A 19,998-nucleotide genomic window follows, 5' to 3' on the forward strand; every position below is an offset into this window, starting at 1 on the left:
GGCGGTCCCATCCCACCCAGGGATGCCACCGCCACCTGCTCCATCCCCCCCCCCCACACACACTCCGCCGTGCTTTCCTCCCTCTCTTTCCTCCCCGCCAGGTCACCGAGTCGGTGGATGAGACGGGCTGGCTGGAGCGGCAGGTGTCGCGCAACGGCACGCGCGAGGCGGGCGGCTTCACAGAGGCATACCTCACTGAGGAGGGGTTCACCCAGGAGGCGCGCAGGCGGGATGTGAGCTGCCTGCCGCCGCATCACATGAAGCCGCTGGCACGTGCTGGGGTTGTCGGGATGAGGAGGAGTCGGGGCAGGGCAGGGAGGCGGGCGCAGCGATCGCGCGGCGGCAACATGCGGCCCGGAAAGTGGGGTTGTGGCATGGCAGCAGGCAGCAGAGGGTCCCGAGTGCTGCTCGTCCAAGGTCATACTGCTCACCTGGCGCTGCCGGTGCTGGCGGTGCCGCCTGCAGGACGAGCTGCCCGAAAACCTGGCCAACTCCTCCTCCACCATCGCCTGGTGGCAGTCGCGGCAGGCTGAGGTGGATGCGCGGCTGCGGGTGCGGCGCGCCGCGATGGGCCGCGTGGCCCAGACGGTCAGCGAGATCCAGGAGAATGGGAAGAAAGCGGTGAACAAGCTGCCCAAGATCTTCGAGCTGGTGGGCGGCAAGGCCAACAAGTGAGGCGGGGGTGGCAGGGGACCCCTCCCTTTGCCCTCCCCCCAGCGCTCCAGCCTCTCCCAGTGCTGAGCTGGCAAGCGCCATTCTTTGCACCCCTGGTCCCACCCCCACTTGCGGCCCCACAGTTTTCCTTTTTCCCCAGAAGCTGCCCTGCCTCCACAGCCGCACATGGCCACTGCAGCCAGGCCTCCTTGCTGTCCTCCCCTTTCATCACATGGCCACCCCTGCCGGCAGCCCAGCCCCGACTGCCCACTCGCTGAGTGAGGCAGGCAGCTGGGTAGTTGGCAGGGCAACCCTCATAAATTTTGGTGTTTACCCCCGATTTACTGCCGGCCAGAGGGGCAGGCCCCTGCCTGCTCCCCACCTGGCAGTGTTGGTTCTTCCCTTGTTTCCTGCGTTTCATATCATTGTGAGCCGGCGGCCCTCCTCCTGTTGGCGGCTGGAACTGCCGAGCTGGATAGCACATGGCCCTCTCTTTGATTTAACATGCAATCGTGGTTCAAAGTCCCCCCATGAATCGCCCTGCGTCTTGTTTCATTCATCGATCGCCTCTCCCTCCGCCCACACCGCCCTCAATTCATTGGTGTCCCCTGTGGCTGATCGATCCGCCCCATTATTCCCCTCCTTACTAGCATATGCATCATGCCGACGAACTGCTGTTTCTTGCCCCAGCCGAATAGATGACTCAGCCGACCCTTCTCAGCAACGAACCTCTCAGAGCCATTGTAACAGCAGAGTGTTTTGGTTCCAAACATCAGGCAGGCAGGCAGGCAGAGAGACGACCGAGGCAGGCAAGCAGCGCAGCCTTGCCGCATGGCGGCCATGGCTGGCAGGCAGGGCCTTGCAACATGCCCACGGGTTCTGTGCAGGATGGCGAGCTGCCGAGCCCATATCAACAGGCGCACACACAGGCCTAGGGGGGCCCTGGGACAAGAAGCTTATGGGCAGCCGTCACGCGGCCAGGCTTGAAAGCTGGGTGTTGGTACAACGTGTTGCTGGCAGCAGGGCCGCGCCCCCTCATCTCTTCTCGGAGCTCAGCCCAACCATATCCTTGGCAGCCTGCACGCAGGAGTAGGGGCAGCAGGGCATTGCGGCGGTTTACCGAGGGCATCCCTGCCGCCCCAGCGTGCTCCTCATGTCACCTGCAGCACGTCGCCGGCCTTCCCGGTGGCGGCGGCGGCGGTCGCTGACATCGCCTCGGAGGCGCGCTGCACGATGCCCTTGCTGGCCTGCAGTGGGCAGGGAGGCGGCAGGCAGGCGTCGTTTGGGCTTGGGCTGGCAGAGGGCAAGGACCGGCAGGGTGTTCGGAGGGGGGAGCTGCCAGGCTGGCCACACGCAGCAGCGGTAAGCGTGCGTGAGGGGAGGACAGCGCCATGCTGGCGAGGAGCAGCGGGAGGCGGGCGGCTGGTTGGGGGCAGGGCTGGGTGGCTGCCAGCTGCACACCTGGTGCTCTGCCAACTCCCGCAATCGCTCCTGCTCCTCCTCCTCCTCCTCCGGGCGAAGTCCATCTTTGCCCGCATGCCAGTGTTCTTCCAGGTGCTTGGCTCCCTGTGCTGGCAGGGGCCGGGGAAGCGCCGAGGGCACGCAGGCAAGCGTGAACCCTGAGCGGGGGCTTGCTGCCGCCGCCCAGCCCAGTCGCCCCTTGCACCCTGGCAGCCCCGCCCTCACCTTGTGCTCTGCCAGGCCCGGCTCGGCATAGTCTACTGTGTTGCCGTACGCCAGCTCAGCAGCCGACCTGCTGGTCTTGAAGTAGGATGGCGCGACGGCGGCGGCGGCCGCAGACATCATGCCTCCCACCGCCGCGGCGGCACGCGACACCAGGGCACGAGGGCCGTACCCCCTCTGCGGCGGCGGACCCAGGTAAGCGTTGTGGTTTGGGGAGGTGACATGCATGCCAGGGTTCCCGCTCTGCTGACTGGGCGTGGCACGCTCCTGCCCTGCTGGGATGACTGGGCGTGGCACGCCCCAACTTGCCTGCTCCTGAAGGCGCGCGTTTTCCTCCTCATAATCTTCTTTACGCAAACCCTCACGCCCCGCATGCCAATGTTCTTCCAGGTGCTTGGCTCCCTGTGCTTGGCAGGGGCCGGGACAGGGCCGAGGGCATGCAGGCAAGAGTGGCGGGCTTGCTTCCGCCGCCCTGTCCTGTCGCCCCTTGCCCTCAGGGCTGGCAGCCGCCCCCCCTCACCTTGTGCTCTGCCAGGCCAGGGTCGGCATAGCCCTCGGACTCCAGCATTGCCATCTCAGCAGCCGACCTGGTGGCGCGGAACTGGGGCGCGCCCGCGGCGGTAGCCAGCTCGCTGCCGCTGCCCTATGACAGGCGGCGGGCCAAACCCTTGTCGTTGGGCACAGCCGGCGGCAGCCCAACCTCGTGCAGTGCAGTCCAAAGCAGCTGCAGCTGGAGGGCAGCCTTGGGACCCACCCGCGGCAGCTTGTCCCAGCTGGCGCTCTTCTTTACCTGCGCCTGCTTCTCCTCGGCCATGGTGATGATGGTTGAGATGCATGAACGTGACTTGCTGGGGAGCGTCGAGCTTCCCAGTCGGTGAAGTACATCCGGCCGCGGCTAAGAAAGGCCTTCTTTGAAGGCGCTGGAGCTAGTGTCTAAACCCTCCGAGAGGGCACAGGTTCGATTCCTCCCATGTCGAAACTTTGTGAGGACAAACGCGGCATAGCTGACCGGCTCAGCGCCAATCCAAGCCAATTCCTTCGGGAACGCCTAATAGAATCGCCAAGGCTTCGGCACAGGCCTCCCCGGGACCCATTCACTACTAGTGGGGGGTACTGCACTTGGCGCGTCGGGCAGATCAAATAATGGTCTAAAGCTAGACGTTAAAACCGGGAAGTGAAGCTTGTGGAGGCTCTTCCCCACCTTTACCTTTACCTTTACCTTAGTACAACAGTATCATTGCCGGCGGGGTCTGCTGGTGAACCCCACGGCCTCCCCTCTTTTCAGCAAGGTTTGCACAGGGGTGTCCAAGGTTGATCCCCCTGCCCACCCTCTCAGCTTCTCCGCCGCCGCGGCAGACATGAACCGCCGCACCCTGCTCCTGGCAGCAGCGGTCGGCCTGGCAGCGGTGCTGCTGGGCTCCGCCGCGCTGCCCGCAGTGGGCGGCGTGCTGGGCGCCTGGCGCTTGAGCACCGTTGGCTACCGCCTGATGAACCTGGTCGGCAGTGGCCGGTTTGAACTGGTGCACGGAGTCAAAAAGGACGTCTACAGGTGCGGGTGGCAGCATCCAGGCCCCACGGGGGCAGGCAGGCTCCTCTAGTTTGGACGTCAGGCAGGCTTATCTAGTTTGGACGATCAAATCTGCTGTAGTGATGCACTGGCAGCATACTGCTCCTGCTGCTCCCGCGCAGGTTGGACCTGTGGTGGAGGCCGCTGCCCGTGCTGCTGCTGCCGGTGTCTGCTGTGCTGGTGAAGGAAGGGGGCGGCTGGGTGCTGGTTGATGCGGGAGCCCCAGACAGCTGGAGCCAGGCGTATGCCAGCCGTCTGGTGCAGGCGGTGCAGCAGACCGTCTCCTCGACCAAAGGCGGCGGGCTGAAGGCAATCCTGCGTGAGCGCTGGGGTGCTCGGGAGCCTGGCGACATGCTACCCGCGTGCCGCCAGCGTGCCGCCAGGGCCCCTCCTGGATGTTGCAACCCCCGCCCCCTCCTCCCTGTTTACCCTCTGCAGTGACTCACGGGCACGCAGACCACGTAGGCGCGCTGCCTCAGCTGCTCCAGCACTTTCCAGAGGTGCCAGTTGTGCTGCACAGCGGTGAAGCGCCTTTCCTGTTGGGAGGCGAGGAGTACCTGCCGCCCAGCTCCCGTCTCCAGTACCTGCTGCGTGCGCTGAGCATGGTGCCGCACAGTCCTGTCAAGGTGAGCACTTGGCGGGAGCAGATCAGTGCTGGCACCGAAGAGGAGGCGCTGAGATAGGTCCAAGCCAGGGCGGCCACGCCGTATGCATTGCCTGCGCCGCTGCTGGCCAGACAGGCATGCATCCAGCCTCCACACAACCCCTTGTTCGCCCTGCTGCCTGAAGCTGCCAGAGTCACGTGTCGCGCTCCTGCACGGCACCGAGGGCGGCAGCCTGCGGCAGCACGGCATAAGCAGCCTCAGGCAAGCCTCTGCTGTGCTCACCGGCAGACTCCGCAGCGACACGCTGGCAGCGCTGCTGCTGGTGGCGCCAAGGTGAAGCACAGCCTGCAGCCTGACTGCCGGCTGCGTGTTGCCTGGCCCATGCCGCGTGCAGCTGGATCGCCACTCCCGGCCACACCCCCGGCCACATGTCCTTCCTGCACCACCCCAGCGGCACGCTGCTGGGCGGGGACGCGTTGTTCAACATGCTGCCCTCCTTCAGCTGGGCCAGCGGCATAGAGGCGCTGGTGACGCGCCCGCTGGGCTGGGCCGCCCGCCTGTCGTTCGCCCCTGCCATGGCAGCGCTGGCCAGGCTGTGGGAGGGCGCGCTGCCGGCGGTGAAGGCCACGCTGGGAGCGCTGGGGCTGGGCCAGCTCGGCCCTCGCACCAAGGCGGTGAGCAGGGCGAGCGGGGTGCAGGGTTGCATGCATGCGCTGGAGGCTGCCGTCTCAAGCGATGCTCCATGCCTTTCACTGCGTCGCAGGTGCTGCAGAGCAGCGCTGTGGGTCAGGTGGGCTGTGCGCTGGGCCAGCACTTCCTCTCTGCTTGCCTCTTGACGTGTCAGCCAACAGCTGGCCATCACCTGTGCCTGCCTGCCCGCGTTAAGCTGCATGCCTGCAGGAGCTGGGGACGTACCGCATCATCCGCCTCCTGCCTGGGGTGACGGTTCGCATCTCACCATCCATCGTCTGCCTGGGGCCCCAGTGAGTGCAGTGCAGAAGTGCAGCTGCTCACAGGTGGACACTGCGGGCAGCTGGTCTTCCTTCCTTCACCCAACAGACAGCGCTCCAGCCATGATCGCTTACGCCCCATGCGGCACCCGAATCCTTTCCCCTGCGGCCGGCCTGGTGTGCAGCTGCGATGTGGAGCGGGCGCAGGCCAGCGTGTGCGCCCTGTCCAAGCTCAATTTTCGCTGCCTGCTGCCCATGCACGACGCCACCGGCAAGGGGCTGTCGGCCGCCGACGTGGCGACGTTTGCTGGCCACCTACCCGCCTGCGCCGCTGCCGGGAAGGGGGGCTAGCTGGCTCCATGGACGAGAGAAGTGCACTGGAACGGCGACGGCGGCATGGCGGCTCCGGCACGGCGCCGCCGGCACGGCGCCCGCTGGCGGTGCGTCAGCAAATGCCCTCTCAAACCAAATGGCGCGCTTGCCTAGGCCCGTGATCGTTGCAATCTGCTGCCATCGCTTTTGGAGGGCGTCAGTGGGTGGGTGGGAATTGGCGGCTCGGTTGCGCACACGCTCTCGCCTGTTTGTTGTTGTGTTGAGACCCACGCCCCAGCATGGGCACACGGGGTGGCTGGGTGGCGTGCCTGGTGCCCCTGTTGGCGCTGCACTCGTGCACCGCGTCCGCGACAAAAGTACAGGTGCGGGCTGCACGACGCACGCCGCTGCTTCAGTAAATGGTAGTGCAGGCTGCGCCGCCGTCAGGAGCGCGTCCCGCGCCCAACTGCTGCCGCCCGCCCCCAACTGCCGCCGCCACCGGCGCCGCCCACATCCCCCCGGCCCTGCAGTGGAACGCCACGGGGACCTATGTCAACTACCCCTTTGGCTCGCAATACCCGCCCTATGTGATACGCACGGTGGAGGGCGATGCTCCCGATACGATTGTGCTGGTCAGCGACTTTGACGGCAGCAGCTACACGCTGTCGGCCTACGATGCCGCCACGGGTGGGTGGTCTCCTGCGCTGGAGCCGCTGAAGCTCTGCTGGGTTAACCCACCTCAAAGCAGGGCCTGGCAGCTGTCGCCACCAACACTGCTGCCTGGTTGCCTTGCTGCTGCTGCTGCCTTGGGGGGATCTTTTGCTTCGCTATGCTGACGCTGTGCTCACACTGTTGCGCCCGCCGCCGCCTCCTCTTCTCACCGCAGGCGCCGTCAATTACACCTTCTCGGTGGCGGTGCCCGACAGCAGCAACAGCGTGCTGTCCACGCTGACCAGCGGCGTGCCGCCCATGCAGCAGCACAACAACACCCTCAGCCTGCTCTTCATGCAGATAGGCACGGTGGTGGTGGCGGTCGATCCAGCCAGCGGGCAGCAGCTGTGGAGCCACCCCACCTACAACCAGACCATGCCCAAAATCACGGGGTACAGGTGCGGGGGGTGCAGGCCAGGGGCGACACCCAGCCAGCCACCCAGCCGGCCATCCAGCAGGAGGCACTGCATGATTGCATAGTATTGCAACGGTCCATGTGCACGCACGCCCACCACCTCTCGCACAAGCCCGCCACTCGGCCTGGCGTCACCGAGCCCTCCGAGGCCTCTCGCCTTGCTGGCTGCTGGTGCCGCGGGGCAGCCAGCGCACCAGCCTCAGCCGCTGCTGCACCGCCCAGACCCTCCCCTGCGCCCCCGCCCTCTCGCCTGCCTCCCCGCAGCGGCCCCGACGGCGCCACCGTGTACCTCACCTCCTCCTTCATCGACACCACCCGGGCAGTGCCCACCCCCGTCAATTACATAGAGGCCCTGGATGCCGCCACGGGGGTGGTGCGGTGGGCCAACTCCACGCCGCCGCCGCCCACCTCGGGCCTGCCCAACTCCGACACCGCGGCAGCCCACGGCGTCACCGCGCTCCCCGACATGGCCGTCTACGCCCAGGGCCAGCGCATGTACGCGCTGTCGGCGGCCAACGGCAGCCAGCTGTGGTCCATGGTGGTCACCACGGGAAGCTCCTACGGCGCCGCCGCCGCCAACATCAGCAGCATCACGTACGTGGAGGCCGGCGCGCCGCCGGCGGGCAGCCCGTACCCGCTGCTGCTGCTGCAGTCCACGACGTGGGAGCAGACGCGCTTCATCGCGTACAAGCTCAACGGCAGCGCGGGCGCGCCGCCCACGGTGGCCTGGCAGAACAGGGGCAACCAGGTGGGGCGGGGGTGCATGGCCAGGCGCGGCGCGGCGCTGGGGAGCGGGCGTGCAAGCTGCGCACCTGCCTCGGCCTTAGGGCCCTGCCCTGTCCTGCCCTGCATTCGCTGCCCCGCGTTCACGCCCCGCCCCTCTGCATCCATGCCTGCCTCGGCTCACACATTTCACGCGCCTGCCCTGCGCCGCGGGCTTGCAGGACTTTGAGGGCAGCCTGAACGACGGCCTGGCGCGGCTGGGGCTGCAGGTGCCCAGCGTGTCGCTCATCGACGGCGTGTTTGTCTTCTGGTCCAACCGCACCTGTGAGCTGGGCGGGCGGCGCTGGCGGCGGTTTGCCCAGCCCTGGCCAGTGCTGCGGGCTGCCTGTGACGGTGTGCTTGCTTGCGGCGTGGCATGCGCGTGGCACGCCCTGCGCAGCGCCGGCGCCATGCCGAGCCCGTGCTGCTGAGCGTGCTGTGCCGTGCTGAGCGTGCTGGGCTGTGCTGGGCCGTGCTGTGCAGCCTACGACCTGACCAACGGTGGCAAGCCTTTCTACAGCACCTGGCTGGTGGGGCGGTCGGTGCTGAACGGCGGCGTCATGTGGACCAAGAGCATGAATGCCTCCGGCTGGAGCCAGCTGCCCGTGTCGCGGCCCACGGTGCACCTGGGCGTCGCCTCCCTGGTGACTGGCAGCCAGGTGGTGGTGATGGAGGCGGGCAGCGGCAGCACGCGGTTCGTGTACAGCGCAGGTGGGCGTGCGTGTGTGTGTGTGTGTGTGGTGTGTGGTGGTGGTAGCAGCAGTGTGCATACGTGCTTGGGGGCGTGGATGCGTGGTGTGTGAGAGTGTGAGCGGGGCTGCTGGTTTGAGGGCAGGGCAGCGTCTGCCAGGCAGGCGGCCGGCGCGGGCCGCGCTAGATGCTGACCGCCGCTGTAGGCGAGCGAGGTTCCCTGTGCCGTTGATGAGCTGCGCCGTGCCTGACATGCCGCCGCCTGGCGTGTGCCTCCTGCTCCTCCTCTGTGCCGCAGCTCCCTCGGACCCTCAGTCCAGCGGCGGCCCGTACTCCTATGTGCCGATCACCACCTTCGCCAACAACATGGGCCAGCTGGCGGCGGTGCGGTGCCTGGGCAGCGACGAGCACGGCTCGCTGTGCATGTACAACGGGTATGACAAGCCCATGCCCTCGGCGGCGGGGCGGCGGCGCCTGGCGGGCGCGCACGCGGCGGCGGCGGCGGCGGCGCTGGCAGCAGCCGCCTGGCTGGTGTTGTAGCCCTGGCTGGCGGCCGCGGCGGGCTGGAAAAGCCCGCTGCTGCACCCCGGGCTGCTCCACGCTGCCGACTGCTGATGCATGGGTTACACGTGTATCAGCGGGCGTGTAAGCAGCCAAAGCCACGAGGGAGGTGAATGGGTAACAGTGCACGCAGGGACCGGCAGTTGATCAATTGCCAGAGGCAGAGTGCAAGTTGATCAAATGCACGGCAGAGGATGTTGTGGTCAGGAGGAGTACCCTTGATTAGTATGGGGCGACAGAAGAGCGTCATGGAGGTGCAGCATCAGAGAATCGCTAGCCAGCTGCGGCCGGAACAGCCGGCCAGCAGCCAGCACAAGAGGGGACACGGGGAGGCACACACACCATGGTGGACAGGGGGGCGCTCACACATTCAGAAGGACAGAAACAGGAGTTGCTGACCGCTACTCAAACACTCGAAGGGACAGGGAAAAAGCGGGGAAACACTCGGGGGAGGGCAGTTGTACAGTGCTTGTCTCGGTATCAGGAGGGCACGGCAGGCAGGCAGGGGGTGCCATGTCATGCGGCAAAGCTGGAAACACAGTAGAAAACAGGCTTGGGGGCACACCAGTTCTGGAAAAGCTGGACTAGGGAGCTCGAACTGACGAGGCTGCAAGCGGCTACGCTTGCAGCACTAGGCTATCGGGGCGCAGGGAGGGTCTCTGGCGCGGGAACACGCTCGCTTCCGCCCATCGCCACCTCAGCCGCGGCTGGCGCCTGTCAGCAGCGTGTCGGCGGAGGAGTGGCGGCGCATGGACCCGCTGCCAGCCTTTGTGAAGAAGCCAGCGGTGAGGTTGTAGGCCTGCAGGAGCCAGGGCGGACAGAGATGGTTGAGGGAGGGAGGTGACTGGCTGCCTTCCCGCACCCAAGCCCTCCCCCTCCACACCCCATCACATCAGCAGCAGGGATAGGATGCGGGCCGCGCGTCTGCCCTGCCTCCCCGTCTCAGTAGCCACTCACATTGAGCCAGCGGCTGTTGGGCGAGGCTGCCAGCTGGCGCGGTGACGGCTGCTTCTGCTTTGCACGCTGCGCCGCCGCCGCCGCCGCCTCGGAAGGTGTGTGGGGTGTGTGGGGTGCTATCGATCGGGCGCTAGTGGTGGAGAGCAGCGCGGCAGCGCTGCTTGCGCTACGTGGCAGCCGCGAGCGGTGGCCTGAGCTGACACCACCTGTCAAGGAGGGAGTCGGCAGCGGGCTGGCGCTGCGCGGCTGCACGCCACTGCTCCCGCGGTGCACGGCCCCCGGCAGCCGTGGACCCGGCTGCGCCTCCCGTGCTGGCACGTGCAGCGGCGGCAGGCGGCGGCGGGGCGCGAGCAGGTCGGCGATGGCAGCGGCGCCGCGTGGCATGCTGTCGCTGTGGCCGTGGCCGCCACCCGCCCAGTCTGCGGCGGCGGGAGCAGGACCAGAGCTGGAGGCATAAGAGAGAACCGTCTGGCCAGAGTCGCTGGCGGCGTCGTCCTCGCTGTCGCTGCGCCTGGTGGCGCCGGCGCCGGCGCCGGTACCGCGGTCCTGCCCGGGCGCCGGGGTGGGCGGCAGCGGCGGCAGCCCCGCCCCGCGCCCTGCCGGCATGCTGTGCTGCTTGATCAGGCCTGGCTGGCTGGTCGCCCTGGGCAGGGAAGGGCTGCGCAGGAGCAGCGGGGCCCCCGAGGCCAGCGCTGCCTGGTGGTGTGCCGCCTGCCGCCGCGGCAGGGGCGCCGCGGCCGCAAAGGGGGACGCCTCTGGAAGGCCCTCGGAGCCGCTGCCGCTGCTGCCGCTGCCCGGCGCGGGGCGCTGGCTGGGGGAGGGCAGCGCGCCGCCGGCTGCCGCCTCCTCCACCCACAGCAGATCCGAATCAGAGCAGGAGGCTCGGCTCAGGCGCTGCAGGGTGTCCTGCCGGCTGGCGGTGCCGGCGGCGGCCTGGCGCCGGCGCCGCGCCAGCTGCCACAGCTGGTGCGCCTCCGCCTGCAGCCAGGGCGGTTGCCGGCGGGCCACCGGTGGTTCAGTATCAAGCACAAGGGCAAGCGGAGCCAGGATGCAGGAGCATTGTGATCCATGCGCAGGCGCAGGGCAGGCCAGCACAGACGCACCGCACGGCAAGCATAAGGGACAGCAAGGAGCAGCGCAGTGCAGGTTACAGCGCAGCGCCGCGCTGCCCACCAGCGTGTTCCGCATCTGAAGCTCGACCTCCTCATCGAACCAGGCAGGGGCAGCCTGCTGCGCCTTGCTGCGCTGCTCATCGGCAGGCGCGTGCCCTGCTGGCGCGAGCGCCGCCGCCGCCGCCGCCGCTGCAGCCAGTGCGCCGGCCCGGGAGTTGCTGCTGCTGGTGCGGCTGAGGCTTGGGCTGGGGACAAGGCTGCTCCCCCGGCTGCTGCCAGCCACGGCAGGGATCTGCGGGACCAGTCCCAGCAGCGCCGCCATGTCGAAATCAGCCAGCACTGTGGCGGCGCCAGCTGGCGCAGCGTTGGCTGGCAGCGCCAGCTCGCCCGGTGCTGGGCCTGCGGCTGCCTTGCTGCTCCTAGACCTGCCCAGCCCCAGCATCCTCAGCACTCCCCTGCCCCCGCCGCCGCGCCCAGCCTGCGCCTGCCCCGGGTCCCCCGCTGCTGCGGGAGCCGCCGCGGGCCCCTGCTCCTGCCGCTTGCACAGCGACTGGAAGCTGTCGCCGGGCGGCAGCACATCCACCACAACGATGCTGGCATCCACCCGGCTGTCCCTGCAGGCACACGAGGGGAGGCGCACCCCGCGAGGAGCAGATAACCCACAGCCAGCCCCAGGCTGTTGAGCCTGTTGTGCACGACAACAGCAAAGTCGATGCCAAGCGCAGCCCGGCCCAGACAGGCAGAACACAGTGGGCCATCAGCAGGCGCCTCCCTGCCGCCTGAAGGGCCAGGAAGAAAGAGCAAAGCCCCACCTGCTGGTGCTGATGGCACGCACCACCTCGTGGGCGGCCGTCTTCAGTGGCGCGGTGTGCATCGTGCGCAGCAGGCGCTCCCCCGCCTGGCTCCACACGCCATCCGACGCCAGGACCAGCCGGCCGCCGCTGGGGGGCAGGAGCACCTGCAGCGGTGCAGGAAATGCGTGTGTGTGGGTGGTTGTTGTGGTTGTTGTGGTTGTGGTTTGGACGGGGGCCATGGCCACGCTCAACCAGAATCTCAGCGGGCACACAGAGCCTGCAGCGGGCTGGCCTGCTCTGCCCTGCTGCGGCTGGTGGCAGCGATGCCCCCGCGTGCCTGCTTGATGTGCGGCAGCGGCAGCACCGCCTGGCCGATGGCAAAGTCGCCAATGGAGCGGGAGAGGGTGAGGCCGCCTGCAGGCAGCAGCGCAACAGCAGCCTGGCTGCTCAGCCTGTGGCCGCGGCAGCTGCGTGCCAGAAGCCGCGGGTGGGTGCGCTCCCCTCAGCTCCCCTTGTCTTGCACAGGCAGCCCACGCGCGCAGCCCCGCTCACCAGGCCACACGCGCAGCACGCCGCTGCCGCGCCACGCGACGTCAGCGGGCCCCACGCCGCCGGCGTCCACCGCCGCCAGGTTGCACCCCGCCGCCAGCAGCCGCTGCCGCTCCGACACGTTGCGGGAGATGTGGTGCTCCTTGCTCAGCGCCAGCAGGCCGCCGTCTCCTGGGTCCAGCACGCAGCGCCCGCTGCCCAGGCTGGCCACCGTGAGCATGCGGCCCACCTGCGGGCATGGCAGCGCGGCGGTGGCAGCGTGGCAGCGTGACAGCGCAGCGCGACAGCGTGGCACTCCTTTCCACCCTGTCTCCCCGACCACCGCCCTGGCCTCCTATGAGCAAAAGCTGCAGCAGCAGCAGCAGCAGCAGCGGCGGAGAAAATGCAGCGTCGGCAGCAGCAGCAGCCCCACCTGCAGCACCAGCGTGGCGGTGCACCCCGACATGCACCCCGTCATGGCAAACTGGCGCTCCAGCTCCAGGCACGCCTGCGCCAGGCCCTCCTGCAGCTGCACCGCCAGCCGCTCCTCAGCAGGCTCCGCCGGGAACAGCTCCGAGGCGCCCCAGGGAGGCAGGAAGGCCTCCACGATGTGCGCCACGGTGTGGGCGGCAAAGCGGGCTGCCTCTGCGCCGTTGTGGCCATCAAACACGGCAAACAAGTGGTAGGAGGGCCTGCAGGCGGGAGGGCTGCCGTTGGTGATTGGGTTGCTGGGATGGTGTGCGGCGAGGCGGCGGCCAGCGGCGGCACGAGCTCACATGGCCGGCTCCTGCCGCCGGCTGGCGAGCAGCATGGAGGGCGCGCCCAGGCTGGCGCTGCGGCGCAGGCTCGGCGGCGCCTCCAGCTGCGTGCCCTCCTGCCCCGACGGCCACGGTCGGCGCACGGCCACCGTGCGGTCCTGCACAGGGTGAGCAGGCACTCAGGGTTGGCTGCCGGGGGTCAAAAGGTATGCACCCGCGGGCTGCGCTCCGCCAGGGCAGTCGGCGCCGAGCGCTGCCGGTGGCCGCTGCGGCCGCCAACGCATGCTCCAGCAGGCACGGGCCCTCCCCCACAGCCAGGCGGCCCTCTCCCTCAGCGCTTCAAGCACTCGCCTCGCCCTTCCGCCCCGCATAGACAGCTGAGCTCCACACAGTTGCCAGGGAGTCGCTGGCCAGCTGCTGGGGCGTCATGGAATCGGGCCAGCCCCCTGTGTCTTCTTCCTCCTCCGGGAAAGACGGGAGGCGATTGATAACGCTGAGTCGCAGTAGGGGAGGCCGGGTGCCCGCTCCTCGCTTCCCCACAGGTCCGCTCTCTTTTGGCCCCGTCCCTCCAGCATTACCCGCCATTATCAATCAGAAAGCGTGATGACAGTGGCGTGGAGGGGCGTCGCGCTGAGCGAGCATCCTGCGGCGGAGCGCAGTGCGCGCACGCTGCAGCGCTGCACTAGAGCCCGGCGCGCGCTTGGCTTGGCTGTTCAGCTACTAGTCACGGGGGATGTTCAACGGGCAGATGAAGAAATTGCTGGAGCGTAGGTGGTTTGACGGGCTGCTGCCATCTGCTGGCACCGCCACGTCGCCGATGCCGGCAGGGGGCATCTTTGACCATGCATGGGAACTGGCCATGCATGTGAATCCTTCAAACAACTGGCAACCAAACACAGGGTTGGTTGTTTACTACAGCCTGCACCCAATTTCAGCACAGCACTTGGCCATGCACCACGCTCCATGCTGTTCGCATGCACGCTGAGCTGACTCTCCCTGATCTCCCCCAGTGCCCCTTTGATGGCGACGCCACTGCGATGGCCACTGCCAAATCGATGACTGATCAAACCCACATACATCAAACATCACGGCCAGCTTGATGTTGCTGTGCCAGCCGAACGCCGGTGGTGTGGTGCAAAATGGCGGCGCGGGCCCAGAAGGTTCCGGCCGGCCTGTTTTGTCTTCGTGTGAGAGCGGGGAGCCTCGTGAGAGCGCTGGGGTGACTGCCGAGCGCTGGTCGCAGCGGCAGGATCCTTCTCCTTCGGGCGGGGCTGGGGCGGCGGGCGCCTGTTACACAGGGGCGCTCCAGCACAAAGGGAGAGAAAAGATGCCAAGACCAGGCAGAGCGCTGCTTATATAGTCTGGCTATCACTCAGCTGTCAGGAAAATATCGAACAGATGAGGGGAAAACTTCCACCAAATGGGTGGAAAATGTCCACCTGCAGATGGGAAAAATGCAAACATACGAATACGAAAGGGACAGCTGGTTGGAAGGTGGCAGCAGCTGGGAAGCTGCTGCATCTGTCGATTGCGAATTCAACCATTTGGAAATTCAAAAAGCAAGGGAGTTTTTGTGTGGCAGAACTCATTGTGCTATCACAGGTGGCGGTTGGCGCCCGGCCGCGGCGCCGGCGCCTGCTGCGTGTGGGGCGCGAACGGGGTGGAGTGGGCACAGCGACGCCATCTCATCCCAGACTTTCAATTCGCTGTGCGGCCCAGCCTGCAGTCAGGCTTCAGCAGGGCAGCGGCGGGCGGCAGGCGGCGGTAGGGCGCAGGCGGGCGGGGCCTTGCACACCCTCCCAGCGTGCCGGGGAGCGAGAACATGATTGCATGGATGGCGCATGACAGCGGAGACTCCATCCGACAGCCTGGCCCCGCCATGGTGCCGCCTCGGGGTTGGAGAAAGTAGGGTTGTTGCCCAGCGCGCTGCAGCGGCGGTCCCACCATTTCCCTCTCCATTCCTCTCTCCATTTCCCCTGCCTGAAGCGGATGGACAAGGACATAGCCGCAGTGACGTTAATGGGCCCGCTCGGAGTCGCGGTTCTGTCGCTCACGCTGGACGCCGCCCTCAGGGCTGACCGGCGGCCATGCGTCGCCCGACAGGCAAGGCCGGCCGAGCCGGGCCAGGCGCGTTGACTGGCAAGCCTCGGCGGGTGCCGCCGCCGCGTTTGAATGGGCCGCCGGCCGGCAGTGTATGAATGCCCCCCTGTTTACGAATGCTCCCCTGTAAACTACCCTCAGTTTTGATCGGATTGCTGAATTGTATTATTCCTTGTTTCATCCTGGTTTTCCTGAACTTGCCATGTAACAAGCCCCACCCACCAGGACCACGCCACACCACACCACCACACCACCGCCCCATGCCCCGCCGTTTTCAGCTTTTGGATTGGCTGCGCCCCGCTGGTGCAATCAGGTGCGTGCGTTACATGGTGGCAGGGTGGGCAGCCTTCTCCCTCAGAGAAATATGGCCTTAAAGACCACCAGCAGCAGCATGACAACCACCGCCACCAGCAGCATCATGATGCACAGCACCATGCGGCTCTGCTTCTGCTTGCGCTCCGCCTTCTCCAGCTGCCGCACCCCCTCCTCCACCTTCATCGACGTCTGCACCGCGGGGCAGGGCGGGAGGCAGCGGCTCAGCAGCCCGCAGGCCCTCCCGATGCCCTACCAAGCGTGCACACAGGCTGGCCGCCAGCAGGCACCAACCGGCAGCCTGCCACACCTGCCACACCTGGCTGCCTGCGGGGCCCTCCCCTCCTCTCCTCCACCACCCACCTGCTCCATGTTGTAGTCTATTCGGTCCAGGATGGTGCCCTGGTCGATCACCAGCACGTTCAGGTCCTTCATGATCTGCAGCAGGCACCGGGGGACAGGGCAGGGCATGAGGGAGGTGTGGCGGGGACAGTTGGGTTGGGGGGTGGAGTGGCGGGGCGGTAGCCAGGAACAATGGCAGGGCCAGCCGACCTGCCGGCCTCCTGCCGGCCGCCGTCCCAGGGACCCTTCCAACAGCGGCCCAGCTGCCTGTCCAGCTGCGACACACGCACAGCCACGCGCGCGCTCACACACACAAGCCACACACGAACACACACACACACACACACTCTCTCTCTCTCTCTCTCTCCTCTCTCGCACACACACACACACACCACACTAGGGGCCACACCTGCGCCAGCTCGTTGATGGAGGCCACAATGTTGTGCACCTCGCGGTCACGCTCATCAATCAGGCTGGTCATGGTGTCGACCTTGAGGGCCTGCGCAGGCAGGAACGGAGGTGGCATGGGAGCAGGCAAGCGTCGTCGGCAGCAGCAGGGACCAGGCAGGCGAGACCCGGTGAGGGTAGAAACACATGAGGCCGGGCGCCGGCGCCCAGGAGCAGCGCCTGCAGCTGCAGGATCTGCTCTTCCGCTGCCCTGCCTGCTCCCCGCCCCAGCATGCCTGCATGTCTGAGAAGCCGGGGTCGTAGTCATCATCCTGCCGCCCCCTGGACCCATCTTCCAACAGGTTGAGCCCGCCGCTGCCGCCCCCGCCGGCGCCCCCGCCGCCGTCCTTGCTGCGTAGCCGGTTCAGGTAAGCCTTCTGCTGCTTGCGGAACTGTATGGAGAGCCGCTGCAGCTCTACCGCCAGCGTGCGCTGCAGCAGCACAGCGGTGCCAGGCAAGGTGGGTTGGCGCGCGCCACAGCGGCGGCAGTCCGCCAGCTCTGAGGCTGGCAGGGCGCAGCTGCACGCACCCGCCAACAATCAGCAGCCAAACAGTGCTGCGCGATGGACGCCTAGCACTGCATGCATGCAGGTTCGCCGCCCGCCTGCTGCCCCACGCCGGATCGCTGCCCCACAGGCACGCGTGCGTGCCCAGGGGGCGCGCGCGCCCACCTGCACATTGCGCTTGACCTTGTCGTCGGCCTCGCTGGCGCTGGGCTCCGTGCCAAACTGCTGCAGCCGCGCCTCGCACTTGCGGAACATGCGCGTGATCTGCTGGGTCAGCACCTCCACCTGCATGGGGTGGTGCAGTGCGCAGCAGGCCCAGCACACAGAGTCAGGCAGGCTTCGGAGACATGGACGGGGCTCCGGCTGGCCAGCCTCCAGCGACGGCCCACCAGCGCATCGCTTGGCCCTCCCCACTTGCCCTGGCCTCGCCATGGCCCCACCCACCTGCACCTCGTCGTCGTTTGTGTCGTCAAACCTGCTGAGCGTGGCCTTGCCGTGCAGCGCCCGCAGCTCGCCCATCTTCTGCTTGATTCCCAGCATCTCGCTGCAGGCCAGGCCAGGCAGGCAGGCAGGCAAGAAGTCTGTCCTGCAGGCACTCGGCAGGCAGGCAGCAGCAGCACACACACAGGAAGCGGAACAGAGGCAGGCGGCAGCCGACGGCCACCGCAGCCCCCAGGCGTGGCTCTTCGGCAGGCTGGCTCACAGCCGGATCTGCTCCTTGAACTCGACATACTGCGGCGGCAGCGCGGCGGCCACGCCTGCTAGCCCCGCCTCGGCGCTGTCCAGGCCGCCGCCCAGTGCCGACGCCATGAGCCGTGCCGTCTCCAGGCTGCGGAAGCAGGCATCCGGCAGCGGGCAGGGCAGGACAGGTGAAGTCGTCCGTTGGTATGTCGTTGCTATGGGCAGGCAGCTGATTCCAGGGTGGGGCAGAGGAGCAAAGCTGCCACGCTGAGGTGTGAGCTTGGAGGCACGGAACGGAGGCAAGACTGGGCCGCCGCACAGGCAGCCGCGGCAGCGCTGCGGCGCCCTTACCTCTCTCCTGCTATGTCCGCTGTTGGTGCCAGCGGGCGGCTGCCGCCCCGCGCCTGGCGGCGGTATTTGAGGAAGAGGTCGGTGCGGTTGCGGGTGGTGCCCAGCGGGGCGCCGCCGCCGCTGCTGGAGGTGCCGCCCCCGCCGCGGGCCTCCACCTCCACCGCGCTGCCATAGCCGCCGGGCTTGCCGCGCAGCGCGGCCATGGGGGCCCCAGGCCTGCCAACCACACGCGGCGCGCTGGGTGCTGGTCAGCTCAGGCCTTTGACTCTCTCCGCCCAGCTGTCTATGCCCCGTGCAGCGTGCAAGAGACTGGGAAAAGCGAGCAGCCTGTAGCGCAGAAGGTGTACCGAGACTTCAAAGCTGCGATCCTCGGGCTGCAAGCTCTGCACGGCAACCAGAGAAGTTCAGAGAGTAAACAAAGACGGCATGCAGGCGCAGATCGCAACGGAGAGCTCCCAGGCACAGTGCAAGGTGCCCGCCAGCGGGAGCCAGCCTGGCGGGGCGCAGGCGAGCGTGGCGGCAAATGCCAGGCTTGCTTGCTTGTTGCTTGTGTGGGCTTAAAGTCTGGTAAAGCAAGAACTAGCTTGCAACATAGACTCCCCGCCGAAACGGGACGGGAACCGGGCGAAAGCAGAGAAAGCAATAAAACAGGGGTGGAGCAAGGCGACATGCAACGCAAGCAGCTGACAGGGCACGCATCGAAACGCTGGGCTGGGCCTTGCCCGCTCCAAGAAGCCAGGGTGGATCAATGATAGACTGGGATGCGCACGTTTCTCCAGAGCTGGCAGCAGTTCTCAGGCAAGGGCTTCATTTACGGCGGCGACAGCGCCACGTGGCACCTCGATGGCCGCCTCGCATTGTCTCACTTTGTCTTGCCTTCCTGAGTGGAACCCGCTCAAGGAGAGCCCTTGGCTGAATGCAAACATCATCACAGCGGGTAAGGGGGTGGCATGGTATGGGAAGACGGCAAAGCAGATGACGGTAGATGATTGGGGTGGTGTGTGTGGAAAGACTAGGAGAGGGTGGAATGGGAGGCAGGGGAAAGGCGTGGAATGATGGGTATGGGAAGGGGCAGGAGACAGCAGAAATCGAATCAAAGACAGGGCTAATAATTGCAGGACAATGTTAATATAAGCAGAGGGCGTGCAACAGGCAGCGGGCAGCACAGAGCGCAGCCACTGTCACCCACATCCGGCTGGCTGGGCTGGCCCTGAACTAAGGCCCTGATGTGCATAAGGCAATGGGCCAGCTGCTGCTGCGATGTGCACTCCAAAACAGGAGTGTCAGGGGATCATTCATACTGAAATGGACTGGGGGAGGTGGTCTGGAGCCAGAAGAAGCGGAGGCAGCTTCGGCTTCGGCTGCGGCTGCAGCGGCAGGCAAGGGCAAGGCATGCTAATCGATCATACTAGAAGGATTGGGGCACAAAGTGAAGCTCATTCTACAGGGGAGCAGACGGTGCTAGTGTATTGGGGGCGCTAGGAAAAGCTCATGATCAGCAGGGGAGCGGTGTGTGGGGGGGAGGGAGGGGGTTGAAGACTGGGGCCGCGCGGCAGCACATTGGGCCCCGCAGGCCGGAATTGAGCCCAATGCTCGCTCAGGAGCATGTATGGGGGAATGGTAGCTGGCTTGGCAGGTGGTGCGGTGCGGCTGCCTTACTGGCAGAAGCCGAAGAAACAAACCACGCGATCTGCTGCGCAGCAATCAGCGTTCCGATTTGCCAAGGCTTTGTGCGCTGGTTGGAGTCGGCGATGGCGGCCGCCCCTGCCGGCATGGCGCCATACCGTGCAGAGCAGATGCATACGAAGCAGCTGCTCCTTGCCCTCCTTCCCCAGGCCGCACTGCTGCAGCTGCTGAGACGAGGTGCACTTTGTCGCCCGCCCGCAATGGCCAGCCAGGCATCGCTTCCTGCAGGCGGCAGGTGCCGCCTGCAGGAAGCCGCTCTTGGCGGCACCGCCACCTGGGAGGCTGAATCCTGCCGAGACTAAATGCACTGCTGCCACACCTTCCGCGTGTTCATCTTATCACAGCGCACGCGTGTGCCTGGCTCTAAATAGACCAACAACACTCGTTGACCACATGCACGGCTAGATACACCTGACGACGAGCACTGCAAGGCCTGCAAAATGTGCTGAATAGTTGAACTCACACTGTCCTGCGGTCTCAACAGCACCACACAGAAACCCAGTGACTGTGCCCA

At 66.8% G+C, this 19,998-nt stretch overlaps 4 protein-coding genes across 4 annotated transcripts in view; 2 read left to right on the forward strand and 2 right to left on the reverse strand.

Annotated features, from left to right (window-relative positions):
- CHLNCDRAFT_26777 (hypothetical protein) overlaps positions 1-675 on the forward strand; it is a gene marked incomplete at both ends in the record, with an annotated part of 4,116 nt that extends 3,441 nt beyond the window's left edge. Inside the window, one exon of the mRNA XM_005844421.1 lies at positions 316-675. Within this exon, the coding sequence (XP_005844483.1) occupies positions 316-675 (360 nt within the window). The remainder of the gene's footprint in view (positions 1-315) is intronic.
- A 3,020-nt stretch (positions 676-3,695) lies between these two features.
- On the forward strand, positions 3,696-8,897 carry CHLNCDRAFT_58851 (hypothetical protein; the record flags this gene model as incomplete). Its single annotated transcript, XM_005844422.1, has 14 exons — positions 3,696-3,886; positions 4,027-4,223; positions 4,343-4,530; positions 4,694-4,842; positions 4,904-5,183; positions 5,273-5,299; positions 5,410-5,492; positions 5,645-5,753; positions 6,302-6,458; positions 6,658-6,880; positions 7,162-7,645; positions 7,842-7,944; positions 8,143-8,370; positions 8,648-8,897. 14 exons carry the CDS (start codon positions 3,696-3,698, stop codon positions 8,887-8,889), a joined length of 2,661 nt encoding a protein of 886 aa, XP_005844484.1. The 3' UTR covers positions 8,890-8,897.
- A 710-nt stretch (positions 8,898-9,607) lies between these two features.
- CHLNCDRAFT_138824 (hypothetical protein) lies at positions 9,608-13,488 on the reverse strand (the record flags this gene model as incomplete). The annotated part of the gene is made up of 10 exons (XM_005844514.1): positions 9,608-9,709; positions 9,868-9,954; positions 10,186-10,845; positions 11,041-11,593; positions 11,792-11,937; positions 12,138-12,187; positions 12,326-12,551; positions 12,735-12,993; positions 13,078-13,217; positions 13,450-13,488. The coding sequence occupies 10 exons, from the start codon at positions 13,486-13,488 to the stop codon at positions 9,608-9,610; spliced, it is 2,262 nt and encodes a 753-aa protein (XP_005844576.1).
- A 1,979-nt stretch (positions 13,489-15,467) lies between these two features.
- On the reverse strand, positions 15,468-18,001 carry CHLNCDRAFT_58852 (hypothetical protein; the record flags this gene model as incomplete). The annotated part of the gene is made up of 8 exons (XM_005844515.1): positions 15,468-15,663; positions 15,835-15,909; positions 16,223-16,312; positions 16,389-16,691; positions 16,932-17,051; positions 17,211-17,310; positions 17,470-17,595; positions 17,799-18,001. 8 exons carry the CDS (start codon positions 17,999-18,001, stop codon positions 15,514-15,516), a joined length of 1,167 nt encoding a protein of 388 aa, XP_005844577.1. The 3' UTR covers positions 15,468-15,513.
- Between the last annotated feature and the right edge of the window lie 1,997 nt (positions 18,002-19,998).

This window comes from Chlorella variabilis (assembly GCF_000147415.1).
Source record: "Chlorella variabilis unplaced genomic scaffold CHLNCscaffold_22, whole genome shotgun sequence".
Classification (NCBI taxonomy): Eukaryota; Viridiplantae; Chlorophyta; class Trebouxiophyceae; order Chlorellales; family Chlorellaceae; genus Chlorella; species Chlorella variabilis.